Consider the following 14981-nt stretch of genomic DNA (forward strand, 5'->3'; position numbering starts at 1 on the left):
TCCCGTGTATGATTGTCGCCTACTGCGCTGCGACGCACACGCTGCCCAGTGCGCCTTTGTCGCCAATAGATTTGCTGGTTGTACGTAGCAAGGTCGATGATGACCATTACTGTTTCGTGATCATTAGAGAATAGGGATCATTCATGCATCATAAACAAAAATAATAGATCTAATGTATTTGATCTCAAGAACTTGGTTCTGATACCAATTATTAGCATACAATCTATAATATGCTATATGAAATACGAAAACAATCTTTTATGTTAGGATTGAAATCAAATAATTAGATCTAGTTTTACGATGCATACCTTTTAATGTCATCTGAAAAAGAGATTTTTGTTTGATATGCAAGAGCACCGTCTTTAGATCCAAGATCGTTGTCAATCTGCAAAGAGGAACTAGATTCTTCTCCTCTCTTCCTATCCTTTAACAGGACCACTTAGATTGATGGTTAGGGAGAAGAGTTAGAGAGAGACTTTAATCCCTCAACTATAATCTCTATTCTTCTTTATTAGTCCCTAAAAGTTTTATCTATTTATAGGTGAGAACAGAGAGTCTAGGATAAGTAATTAGGAGAGTTCGTCCCATCAAAATTATCTTCAAAGAAATCCTATTTTAAGACCGTAAAATCTAACAGAATATATAAAGCATACTATATCAAGCCAGAGAGGTATTTCTTGGTTCTACTAATTAACACATTTCCTACTATGTAATTAGTGAGGAACTCGAAGGGTAAGATGACAGTTTTCTAGTTCTATTTCATCTGATTTAACTAAAGTTTACCATAATCTATTATTCCAACTTCTCAGGCTCAAGATTTGGCATCACATGCTGCCAATTATATAGTAGAATCAACGAGCCTGAATACTAAACTCGACTATGGTGATGCGATGCCAGAAGTCAGAAGTAGTGCCTTGTTGAAGGAAGAAAGATTATGGCAAACATGGATTCATCTTGTGATTTGCTTTAGGCATTCATCTATTATGATTGATGCTTTTAAAGTAGTCACAATCGTTAATCGATTTGGCATCCTCATGAGTACTGATGTATTGGAAAAGCCTGGAGAAGAGATAGACGAGGACATAAATTAAATATTAGTCAAAATTCAACTCAGAGTAGAAAAACATCCAGCCTCTAAAATACCTTTGAATCTCAATTCTTTTTTTGTATCTTAGTGTTCAAACGTATCGTACCGACAGGCCACCTCTAGATCTTAGCTTGGGAGACATTCTGCATGATATTGATTAGTGATAGTTGTTCAAGGGTCGCATGATATTGATCGTATGTCTTTTGAGTTTTGTAGACCTTTATGATTCGTTTCTTCTCTAGGCTTTCAAGTTGTGAAAGTGCTGCTACGTTATAATATCTTTTTATTCATCTCAATAGTATTCTTATATTTTATGAAAAAGTACTAAAACAATTAAAAATGTCACCAGAGAATTTACGTATAACTCTTTTGCTTATTTTATCTAAAGAAGTGCTTTAAGACGATTGTTTCCATTAAACACTTTTAGATAAATTTTGAAACAATTGTGTTCGTACTATACATCCAGAAGTTTGGACTCTGGTTGTTTTGTCGAATGCAATATCCACAAGTGGTGGATATTGCTGGAGTAATAATCTGCAGGAACCAGATAAGTGAAGATGAACGATCCGCCAACAAATCAGCAACACCACCAACTAGCACATTTAGAATATGCTGATAAACACAACGCAGCTTTCGTACAGGGACATATGTACAGTAATCCAAAAGTTCTACCGCAAAATCATACATGCCGTTCTTTTCTACACTACCAGAGGAGTTATATCTACAAGCAGTACACTTTTCATGTTCATTGTATCATCCAAACACACACCACACCCACCACCTCGTTAGTGACCTACAAAGTAGTTGTCTAATAATATTTATAGGCTGCACGGTTTGCTAAGCATAAGTCTGACGCAGGGTACTGTGACGCATATTTGTAAGAAGGACCTTCCATGGACGTTACAGGAATTGCATTTAGAAACGCATAACTGCTCCTTGTCCACCTGTTCATTCACAATGTACATATATTAGTTGAAAAAGGCTCGGATTCTCGAAGCAGTCTGGAGCTTGAATTCCATTGTTGTCGTGTTATTGATGTTTCTGTAAGATCTCATACCTGGTGACCTCTTCAAACAAGTACTGCTGATGCACAGGCTCATGTACACGTGTGTATATATTCATGTGTCACACGGCTATTAGCTTAAGAGTGTGTTCTACAGCGAAAAGGTGTAGAATAGCAAGCAATGGATCTTTTGGAATCCATAAACTATCATGAAATGAGTTACTACATTTTTCTATGTCCTAAATTATATTTTGAGCTTTCAGATGGTTTGAGCTACCAAGTTTTCACTGTCAATTGGTCAACGGGGAGTGCTCGTCTGACTTGAATGTTGTGTGAAATTGCAGAATTCAATACAACTGATTTATACTCAAAGCATCAACGAGTTCAGATCAAATTATCGATAGTTTAAAAATCTATAACTTCTGGAACAGTTTCTTAGCATCTTCAAATCCAGAATGACCTTTTTCTGAGTTGAAGATGGCCCAGACTTCACACTATGTATGAGTAGACAAAGAGGTGAAGATTATATATATATATATATATATATATATATATATATATATATATATATATTTATTTATTTATTTATTTATTTATTTATCATAATCATACCAGCAATTTGTCTTAAGGATGTCAGCGTCGGATTTGGAGCTACTGTTCAGAATGCTCTGCTTCCTATCACGCAGTGGCAGATCCCCTGATGGTTGTAGCATTTCGCTGGACCCTATGTTTATGTTCTCCTGTAACAAAAACAAAAACCAGAGATGGACATAACACCACTGCTATGCAAAATGGTTATAAGATACGTGTGCTACCTGATTACTATCCACAAGACCGTTGACTGCGCCCACATATTCTTCCTTGGACTTCTTTTCTTTCCAGAATGCATCGATCTCTCCTCTGGTGAGTGATCTGTTCCTCTGAACCTTGACTGTCAAGACAAACGGAGGGTAAGATATAGATCGACGGTCACGTCGTCGAACAGCCCAACTCGACATGAGTGTCACCGACAAAGCATACCATGGTTAGGATCCTGAAACGGAGAACTCCATCCTGCCATTAGAGAACCCATGGTTGTTTCTTTTGCGTGCAGACACTGCAGCGTATGCTTCTTAATGATGTAGGGCGCCGCAGCGTACGCTGGTCATCGTCTCCGTTCTTATCCTCGCGCGAGAAGGATATGCACGAAGGTGGCATAAAATAAGCTTTTAGGTTGGAGAGGAAGAGTAAGGTGAATGCTTTAGCGGCTAGGTGGCGCATGGCCAGGACGACGATGCCATGGTTGATTTGTTGTTTCTTAACGCTGGTAGCCACGGTGGATCTTCGCATCCGCGGCGCGGATTTATCTGTTGTGTTATCTGCTGGGAATAAGGGAATGTTATTTTAATACGAAGCTCGACAGTCTCCTCCTGTACGAGAAGCGTAGACAGGTGCGAAGTTCAATTTCGATGAATCCGAGCCAAGCGCCATCGTATTTCACATATGCAGAAAATTTAACAACCCAAGTAAGATCGAGTAGGGGAGCATATGCTCTTAAACGTCTCTAAAATAATAATGAATTAAGAATCATGGTTGGATGAAGAAGTGATAAATAATTTTTTTTTAATTATCAGTAATTTTTCTCTATTACTATTACTTGCATAAAGATCATCACCACTTCTATGTTATTTTTCTAACATGGACTTGATACTAGAAAAAACAAATTAATTGCTTAATTATGATAAAGATTTTTTTTTATAAAAACCAAAATCCAAGCTTAAAACCTTAATGATAAATCATAAAGATCTTTACCAACTATACTTTCACCGCAAGAAAATTAGAACCTGATTTTGCCACAGCTTCAGTCATTTCCATCCTGGAAAAGAAAAGAACTCTTAACAAAATTCACTGTTCGGTGAATGATTTGTAGGAGAAACTGCAACAGTCCGTCATAAATGGACGATTAACTTTTTTCGTCGAGCCACAAGTTGTTTCCTGCTTTTGCGAAATAATAGCTGAGAGAGATCTGCTCTTGTTTTACTAACGGTACCAACAGCGTGAAATATGGACATTTACCAAACCTGCGACTATTTGTGTATACATTGAAGTCAGCAGAATGCACAACGAGAAGCACGACGAGAATACTGGAATACATGTGGATGGGCACAACATCACACCAAGTATTCCACCAAAACTACAATAGCTTTACAGAAATCAGCTTGTAAGTAATGCCTGTCTTGTTACTTGTCAGGCCTAAGGAATATCCAAGATTAGGATCAAAAGCGGCACTAAGAGGAGGGGTGAATTAGTGCAGCGGAAAACTTTTCCGATTTCAAAAGTCCTTATTTCGATTAAAACCGATTCCGACGAAAATTGTTTCGATACAATCCGTTTCGGAGAGAAATTGAATTTGAAAGCTTTCGTAAAAGTGCAAGAAGAAGATTAAGAGGTTTGCAGTAATGTAAATTGTACAAATGAAAGCAAACCAGAATTTAGAGTAGTTCGATCGATGTGACCTACATCCACTTTCGGATTCCTCCTCCGTTGAGGTCACCGACGTTCACTAAAGGCCTTCCTTCAATAGGTGAATACCAAACACCTCTTTACAACGCTTTCTCTTTTTCCCGGGTTTAGGAGATAACCCTTACAAGCCTCACTCCCTTTTCTTGGATGTTTACAAAGCTAAGAGAGGGAGGGGAGGACTCTTTCTAACTTCTACAAAACTTAACACCCCAGAGATTCAAGAATATGTTAAACACTTTCGTGCCCTTTCATGCAAAAAATGGTGGGGTTTTTATAGGCCCGAATAGCTTCAAAATTAGAGCAAAAAAGTGTCACATTCCTGGATTTCGAGGTACTTGCGGTACCATCGCCATTACTGGGCGATACTACTGCCGTTAATCTAACACTGTGCGATACCATCGCCTGACAGGGGCGGTACCACCGCTGGCAGCATTAATTGCCAACGGTACCACCGACCAGACAACCCGGGACATTGTCTTCCAAGCGGTGCCACCGTCGGCTAAGATTTCAGGTGCTATATGGGCTACTCAATTCAGCCCTATTAAGGGCCCAGTTGGCCCCTAATTAAGTTAGTGAGATTACCTCTCAATCCTAACTTAATTTACGATCTAACTACGATAATTAAGATATAATCATAGCACTTCTTGTTCCGGTGTGTCAATTGCTTTTCCGACGAGCTTCCGGCGAACTTCCGATGAACATCCGACGAACTCTCGGCAATGTTTCAACGGACTTCCGGCAAGCTCTTGGACTTTACGACGATCTTCTTAGCGAGTTCTGACGAGCTTCTTTGGCAAGCTCCTGGACTTCTCGGTTGGTTCCGACAGAACTTTCGACGAACGTCCAAACTTCCGACGAACTCTTGAACTCCCAACGAGATCTCGATCTTGACTCCGGCACAACACTTGCTTTATGTTTTACTGCTATCATAGTTAATCCTGCACACTTTTCTCAACATATAGATTAGATCAAACAATTTATAATTGACTTCATCATCAAAATCTGAGATTCAACAATCTCCCCCTTTTTGATGATGACAATCAATTGATGACCGAGTTAACCTTAACTCCCCCTATCTATATGCCATACTTGAGAAAAGACATTCTTGAATTCAAAACATTTGAATTCAAGAAACAAACTGATAAGATAAGTTCATTAAACTTATCAATATGCACATTATAATTCCTATCATGATCTAACATTCTCAAAATATGATTCCAAGTTTTTATCAAAATGATGTCAAGGCATGACATCAATTTTCAAGCATGATATTTCAAATATGAAAGATGACAAAGATAACAATTCATTATTCTATGGTAATATATCAATTGTAAAATAGCAAGTTAAACTCAAGATATCTTATCATAACGAAAGAAATTTATCAAGCAAACATTTCAAGTATATATGATGAAATACATTGCATACATTTGTCATCAATTACCACATTTTGGTATTATTTCTCCCCTTTTGTCATCAACAAAAAGGAGAACAATTCAATAATGCAAGTGTGGTAAAAAAATTGAAGCAAGTTCCACACTCAAAAGTTCTCATCATTAAATGTTATCAACATTAAAGCGATAGATTCCATCAACTTCTCCCCTATTGTCATCACAATTTTGCATGAAGGAGAGGAAAGAAGGTAAGGAGTGAATCCATTAGGAACTAAATTTGTGAAATGATTTGAATCAAGTCAAAAATGATAAATAAGTTTTTGTTAAAACATACTTTCATTTTGACAAAGAGAAGGGATTTATGAAAAAGATCGAGATATCCATATGAAATCAAATCCTCAATCTTGCAAATAATTATCACACAAAAAATTCAACTTTCAAGGATTAAGATATTCATTGGAATTCATTCATTTTTCATGAGAAGAATAAGGAAGAATTCATGAGAGAGGAGTATCACATGGAGAAATTCACAAATAAAACTTAATAGTGAAAAGAGCATTACATCAAATCCATTTCTCATTAAAACATCATAAGAGTGAAATTCGTGAGAGATGCATTTGTTAATGACTTCCATGTATCAAACATCAAGACATTTAAATGCACAATCATTTTATGTATGATAAAATGTTTCGGCACAGCCTTTCATCACTCTTTGCATGAAATATCATTATTACTATATTATAGCATTCAAAAGTTCACAATATTAAAAATCTGATAATACACCATTTGTATGATAAAGAGATCACAATATCATAAAATTTTTAGCATAGAGTTTTGACATCAAAGTAAGAGTTATAACATCTAAGTAAGCATTTTATTGTCGTGGAGCACACAACCTTATTTACATCATTATATAAAATTCGCATCATAAGAGGAGAAGATTCGTACTCAGACATCATATAAAACTCGTATGGGAAAATGCAAATGACTCATTGCGCATACTATAAGATCATGATTTAAGTGAGTGATCCAAGGAATCAAGAATGTCCGAAAACGAAATTTAACAAATTCATGTATTCGAACAAATTAACATTCCTAATTCTCTTATAATAAAATCAAAATTTTCTACACTTAAAGGCTTTGTAAAAATATCAGCTAATTGATGTTTCATATTAATAAACTCTAAGATTACATCATGATTATTAATATGATCTCGTATAAAGTGATGCATAATATCAATATGTTTAGTTCTAAAATGTGTTGAATGAGATTTTTTGTTAAACATATTGCACTTGTGTTATCACATTTTATGGAAATATTTTTACGATGAATCTTATAATCCTCTAAAGTGTTTTTCATCCACACAACTTGTGCACAATATGCACTAGCTGCAATGTACTCAATTTCGGTTGTAGATAATGCAACCGAGTTTTATTTCTTGAAAGACTAAGAAACAAGTGTGTGTCCTAAAAATTGATATATTCCGGATATACTTTTTCTATCTAATCTACATCCAACAAAATCCGCATCAGCATAAGCAATTAGTTCAAAGTTTTCAGATTTTGGATACTATAATCCTAAATTAGCGATACCTTTAAGATATCTAAGAATTCTCTTAATTGCTTTAAGATGAGATATCTTATGATTAGATTGAAACCTAGCATAAAGTCCTACACTAAACATAATATCCGGTCTAGTTTCGATGAGATATAGTAAACTTCTTATCATATCTCTATAAGCCTTTTAATCAAAGCTTTCTCCACTTTCAGCAATGTCTAACTTAGTAAAGGTACTCATAGGAGTATTGATAGCCTTTGAGCTATCCATATTAAACCTTTTTAGCAAATCTAAAATATATTTTATTTGACTAAGAAAAATACTATTACTTAGTTATTTGATTTGTAAGCCTAAAAAGAAAGTTAATTCCCCCATCAAACTCATTTCAAATTCAAGACTCATACTTTTAGTAAATGATTCGCATAGAGATTCATTCGTGAAACCGAAAATAATATCATCAATATAAATTTGAATAATAAGAAAATTATTTTCAAAATTTTTGATAAACAATGTAGTATCAAACTTGCCTTTAGAGAAGTTATTTTAAATAAGAAATGAGCTAAGTTCTTAAACCAAGCCCTTAGGGGCTTGTTTCAATCCATAGAGAGCTTTAGTCAATTTAAACACATGAGTAGGGAGATTATCATTCTCAAATCTAGGAGGTTGTTCAATATAAACTTCTTCGGAAATAAAGTCATTAAGAAAAGCACTTTTAACATCCATTTGAAATAACTTAAAATTGTTACTACTAGCATAGGCAAGATGCATCCTTATGGCTTCTAATCATGCCACAGGTTTCTTCATAATCGATACATTCTTCTTGGTTAAAACCCTTGGCCACTAATCTAGCCTTGTTTCGAACCACGATATCAAATTCATCTTGCTTGTTTCTAAAGACCCATTTAGTACCAATAACTAAATGGTCATTTGGTCTAGGAACAAGCTTCCACACCTCATTTCTCTCAAATTGATTCAACTCTTCTTGCATTGCGATAACCCATGAATCATCTTTCAAGGCCTCGTCAATGCATTTATGTTCAATTTATGAGAGAAAAGCAGTGTTGGCACAACAATTCTTAAGAGAAGAATGAGTTTGAACCCCTTTTGATGTGTCTCCTATGATTAGCTCATTAGGATGAGCATCTATATACTTCCATTCCTTGGGTAAGGATGTTTCGGAAGAAGATGCATCCAAGTTACACTAGATGAAGAAGGGGTTTCATTTAAATTCAAAGCTTCAAAATTAACATCATCATCAAAATCATTTTTCTTGACTTCGGAAACTTCATTGAAAACAACATGAATAGACTCTTATATAATTAACGTTCTTTTGTTAAAGATACGAAATACTTTAGAAATCGAAGAATAACCAAGAAAAATCCCTTCATTGGATTTTGCATCAAATTTTCCTAAGGCATTTTTTAATTCCAGATAAAACACTTACACCTAAAAACTTTAAAATATGAAACATTGGGTTTTTTGTTGTTCCACAACTCATAAGGAGTTTTAGCGAGTAATGGTCTTACTAGAACTCTATTCATGACATAGCATGTCGTATTTACAGCTTCGACCCAAAAATATTTGGGTAGGCTATGTTCGTTTAACATAGTTCTAGTCATTTTTTGTAAGTTTCTATTTTTTCTTTTTACTACTCCATTTTGTTGAGGATTTCTTGGATTAGAGAAATTATGATTGTATCCATTAGATTCATAAAATTCTTAGAAATCACGGTTTTGGAATTCACCTCCGTGATCACTTCAAATTAATGAAATCATAAAACCTTTTTTTATTTTGAACAAGTTTACAAAACTTAGAGAAATACCTAATGCAACCACTTTTGTGTGCTAAAAAGTAAGTCCATGTGTATCTACTATAATCATCTACGATGATAAATACGTATTTGCTACCTCCTAGGCTTGATATAACAATTGGTTTGAATAAGTCCATATGGATTAATTGCAACGGTCTAAAGGTGCTTATTTGATTATTTGGTTTGAAACTACTTTTTATTTGCTTTCCTAGTTGACATGCATCACACACATTGTCTTTGACGAACTTAATATGAGGAATTCCTCTCACAAGTTCTTTAGATGAAATTTAAGAGATTAGTTTTATGCTTGCATGACCTAACCTCCTATGCCAAAGCCAAGCATCATCATTCAAAACCGAAAAACATATTTCATTACAAAGATCATTAATGTCGATAGTATATATATTGTTTTGTTTTAGAGCAATCATAGATGTGTTTTTGTATGGTTTTTCAATAATGCAAGCATTTGATTCAAATCTAATGATGTATACTTTATCACATAATTGACTAATGCTTAAAAGATTATACTTTAAGCCATCAACCAACAATACATCTTCAATAGAAAAGGTGGATTTATTACCTATGGTTCCTTTGCTAATGATTTTACCCTTGTTGTTGTCTCCGAATGTGATATATCCTTCGTCTATGCAAGTGAGCTTAGGGAATTGAGATGAATCTCCTTCCTTTGAGTTCTTGGCAATCCCAAAACGAAATCAAGACTCACTTCCTCCTATGGAGCATTTAGCACAAGCAATCGAGTGTACAATCCAGAATTTTGACTTCTTGTTTTTGCCAAATGACACACTCGACATTGTTTTACATGTCTTTCCACATCTCTAAACATCTTAGGCCAATAGAAGTTTGATTGAATAAGAGCTAAAGTCTTATTTCTACCGAAATGTCAACCCAAAACACCACCATGAGCTTCAGCTAGAATTACTTATCTCAAAGAACAAGATGGAACACATAAAGCATTAGCTCGAAAAAGAAAACCATCAGGGATAAAAAATGATTGAAAGGAACCTGATTTGCAATTCTGCCATATTGAGCCGAAATCCACATCATTCTCATAGAGATCTTTGAACGTCTCAAATCCAACAACTTTGACTTCCATTGCTAATAAGAAAGAATGCTTTCTGCTCAATGCGTCAGCAACCACACTTTGAACACCAGATTTGTGCTTAATTATAAAGTTATAAGATTACAAAAACTCTACCCAAGCTGCATGCCTCTTGTTTAACTTGTGTTGGTGATTTATGAACTTTAATGCTTCATGATCTGAATATAGCACAAATGGCTTGGCAAGAAGGCACTAACTCTAATGAGATAAAGCTCGATATATGGCATAAAACTCCTTATCATAGGTAGAATATTTCCTTCTTGTATCATTCATCTTCTCACTAAAAAATACAATCAACTTTCTGTCTTGCCTCAAAACAGCATAAATTCCCACATTAGATGCATCACATTCAATCTCAAACACATTGTCAAAAAATGGTAGAAGTAAGATAGGAGCTTCAGTCACCTTTCTTTTTAAAAGCTCAAAAGCATCATTAGCCTCATTAGTCCATTTGAATTTATCACATTTCAGACATTCGATGATTGGAGCGACAATAGAGCTGAAATTTTTGATAAATCTTCTGTAAAAAGAAGTTAAGCCATGGAAACTCCTCACATCATGCAATGAAGCAAGTGTTGGCCAACTGAGAATAGCTTCTACCTTACTTTGATCCATCATGATTCTATCTTTTGAAACAACATACCCTAAAAACACCACTAGATTTAAAGAAATCACACTTCGTTAGATTAGCATAAAGCTTTTGCTGTCTCAAAATAAGAAAGATTTCTTTCAAATGATTCATATACTCCTCTTCGCTCTTGCTATACACCATTATATCATCAAAGTAAACTACAACAAATATTCCAATGCATGGCTTAAGTATATGATTCATAAATCTCATGAAAGTGCTAGGAGCATTAGATAGCCCAAATGGCATAACCAACCATTCATATAAGCTTTCTCTAGTTTTAAATGTTGTTTTCCACTCATCTCCAGGTCTCATTCTTATTTGGTGATAGCTACTCCTCAAATCAATTTTAGAGAAAATAGAAGCACCACATAATTGATCAAGTAAATCATCTAACCTTGGAATAGGAAAACGATAATCCACTGTGATTTTGTTGATGGTGCGACTGTCAACGTACATTCTCCAAGAACCATCCTTCTTAGGCACCAACAAGGCGGGAACTACACAATGACTCATGCTCTCCCGAATTAACCCCTTTTTCACCAATTTATCAACTTGCCTTTTTAAGTTCTTCATGCTCCTTAGGACTCATTCTGTACGCTGCCTTATTAGGTAGAACAGCCCCCGGAATAAGATCAATGTGATGTTGAATGTCTCTCAAAGGTGGAAGGCCATGTGGAATCTCTTCCGGTATAACATCTTGAAATTCCTCTAGGATTGGTTGCATGATTTCCGGTGTCTCCTTATGTTGTTTGTTCTCCTCTACTACCATTAGGGCCAAAACATGACCACCCTTGTCTAATTCGCATTTGCATTCACCATAAAACATAAAAGTACTAACTTCCTTCTTTGGTGCACTGATTTCAGAAGGTTGTAATGGAGCTAAGATAATCTTCTTTTCATTCACCTTAAAAGAATAAGTATGTTTATAACCATCATATAACACCCTTCTATCATAATGCCAAGGTCTTCCCAACAACAAATGACAAGCATCCATAGGAGCAACATCACAACACACTTTGTCTTTATAATACTTGCCAATAGAAAATAAAACTAAACATCTTTTAGTTACCTTGATGTCATTTCATTTTTGTAACCAACATAATTGATATGGATGTGGATGAGGAATTGTGTCCAACTTCAGCTTTTGCACCATCTCCAAAGAAACCACGTTCTCAAAACTGCTACTGTCGATGATCACCAAGCACACCTTGCCAAGAGAAGTTCATTTAGTGTGAAACATGTTTTTTCGCACCCAACTTTCATCATCGACCACATAAGACACTTGCAAGCTACATTGCAATACAATAGACAAACCATGATCTGTAAAGTAACCTCTTCCTCATCTTCATCATATTTTGGTTCGTCGTCAGCTTCGTCTTCTCCTCCATCACTATGATCTTCAACCAAAGTTACAATCCTTCTATTTAGACAATCTGAAGCAATATGCCCAAAACTATAACATTTGAAGCATTTTCGACCACTTGGGGTAGAAGAATTAGGCCTTTTTTTGCTGCCAGCAAATTTTTTACCCTTTTCTTGCACCTTCGATATCACCTTGCTTTGGACAATAGGCTTGGAACTTCCAACTTTTATATAACCTTCTTTTGAGCCGTACCGAGAACTCTTTTCAAACTTCTGTTGCTTTTCAACTTTCAATGCTAGCTTGCTCACATCATTTAAAGACCAATATGGTTGCAGTTGAACAACTTTAATAATCTCATACTTCAAACCTCCTAAGTATCTTGTAATGGTTTGCTCTTTCGATTCCACAAACTCTCCTTTTAACATCAAATTATCGAATTATGTAGTGTACTCCTCCATACTAAGATCTTTTTGCTTGAAATCATGAATTTTGAGAAATATCTATTGCTTATAATTGTGAGGTAAATATTTTCTCTTTAGCTCCCTTTTCATTTTTTTCCCATGTCACGATTTTACTCTTCCCCTCACGTTCTCTAGGTTTTTTCAGATTTTCCCACCAAAATGATGCATTCCGTCTGAGTTTGAGTGCCACAAGTTTGACCTTCTTTTGTTCTGGTGGTTCATGAAAATCGAAAATTCTTTCTACTGTATTAAGTCAATCGATAAAGTCATTAACATTTATTTTACCTTCAAACTCTAGAATCTCAAATCTTGGGTTATATTTATTCTGCCACTCATCTTGGATTCCATTTCTTGTCCGACATTTTCTCGACTTCCTTGGGAGAGGAGGTGTATCTTCATCGGAAGTATATTCATGGACATCATTTTCATGCTGGTTTTGTCTACTTTGAAGTTCTTCGATTATTTCATTATTTTCTTATAGACTACGCAACAATCTTCGTAACTGCAGTCTCAATGACTCAGCATCATTTTCATGCTCACTACCTTCTCTAGCTATATCTTTTCCATTCCGTCTTGTCATGATCTCTAGCCTTTAGCTCTGATACCAAACTAATACCGGGGAGGGTAAAATGCAAAATGGATTTCGAAAGGAAACCGATGCAATAGTTTCTCAGATAGAAAATATCACAATAGACAAAGAACGAACTTTTGAAGAAAAGTTGCATACAATTGTATTTGCTGGAATGAGTATTTTGAATAGAAAAGGTACGAACTCACGATAAAACTTAAAGAAGATCGAAAAATAGTTTATCACCAAGTTAAAATCACAAAGGGATACAGAAATTAACTACCCTAAGGATTATAAACGATGATCTGAAACAGAAATCAAAAGACTCACCACTCAAGGACGCATCTAAGAGATACAGAGTTTAAGGGAGTTCTCTAAGAGAGTTTCCGCCAAGATATTATCAGTTTCTAAAGTTCTTTCTAAGTCCTAAATACCAAAATAAATACTAGTGCATGAAACAACCCTTCATGCATAGGGAATTTTGAAATTAAGTGTTTACAACTGCTAACCAACTCCTTTAATGTATTCCTTAGTCACGAAGATATGTTTACAGCTGCTAACCAACTCCTTTAATATATTCCTTTGTCATGAAGAAAAATACCTTGAAACAACTTTAACTTTGTGCAAGAAATATGCTGATGAACTATCATATTTGAGTGGGCTAAGTTAAAGATTACGAGACATCATTGTTGGTTAAAAAAGATATCATATTATAATCAATATTTATATGATCATATTGTAGTAAATTAGACACTCTCGTATCATAGTTAGCATCAGATGAGATAAATGATGCATTCCTGTGATTGTTTTCAACAATACAGTGGCCCATACTCCCATCTAAAAGAGCCACAGCTACATTCTTCAGACTTGATATGGAATAGCCATGTGAGGGTTCCCAGCCACCAAGATCTAAAGGACTGCATCTCGAGCATGGTTTTGGGACGTTGATGTCATGTTTCATACACCAGTTAGAAATAAGATCCATCATGCAAGAATTTGGAACCATAGAAAGGTTTGCTAACTTCCTTCGAGTCTTTGGACATGTATCATGTCCCTCAGCAAACCATTTTTCGATGCACATCCTTTCATATGTTTGTCCAGAGGCTATAACCATAGGATCATACATCAGTCTGGACAAAATAGGACAACAAAATTCCTTAGGAGGTACAGCAGCTTGACATGTATCAGCTTGACTTATATCACTAGGCTCAACATCGTTTGCAGAACTACCAGTATTGCTGGTAGAATTAATGTGTCTTGCTACAAAATTCTTACTTCCTGCATTGGCATTCTCTTTGTGCTCGTGATTGTGCTGCCTAACATGCTTACCATGCTGCTTCAGGAGGTACAGAAAATAGTTCAGGATCTTCTCCTTTTTCTTATCAGATCCATTCAATTTATCAAGTAGTTTGTTCAAGGATCTTCTCTCTATTAAAATGTCCTTACGAGATGTCAGCTTCAACCTTGAAACTGCTATCTGGAAAGCCT

The 14981-nt window shown here is 35.4% G+C and overlaps 1 protein-coding gene across 1 annotated transcript; it reads right to left on the reverse strand.

The window, feature by feature from the left end:
* Positions 1-1713: 1713 nt before the first annotated feature.
* Positions 1714-3546, reverse strand: LOC135589043 (uncharacterized). The gene is made up of 4 exons (XM_065081358.1): positions 3111-3546; positions 2906-3021; positions 2703-2830; positions 1714-2031 (listed from the first exon to the last, which is right to left on the reverse strand). Exons 1-4 carry the CDS (start codon positions 3160-3162, stop codon positions 1896-1898), a joined length of 432 nt encoding a protein of 143 aa, XP_064937430.1. The 5' UTR covers positions 3163-3546; the 3' UTR covers positions 1714-1895.
* Between the last annotated feature and the right edge of the window lie 11435 nt (positions 3547-14981).

This window comes from Musa acuminata, chromosome BXJ1-8 (assembly GCF_036884655.1).
Source record: "Musa acuminata AAA Group cultivar baxijiao chromosome BXJ1-8, Cavendish_Baxijiao_AAA, whole genome shotgun sequence".
Taxonomy (NCBI): domain Eukaryota; kingdom Viridiplantae; phylum Streptophyta; class Magnoliopsida; order Zingiberales; family Musaceae; genus Musa; species Musa acuminata.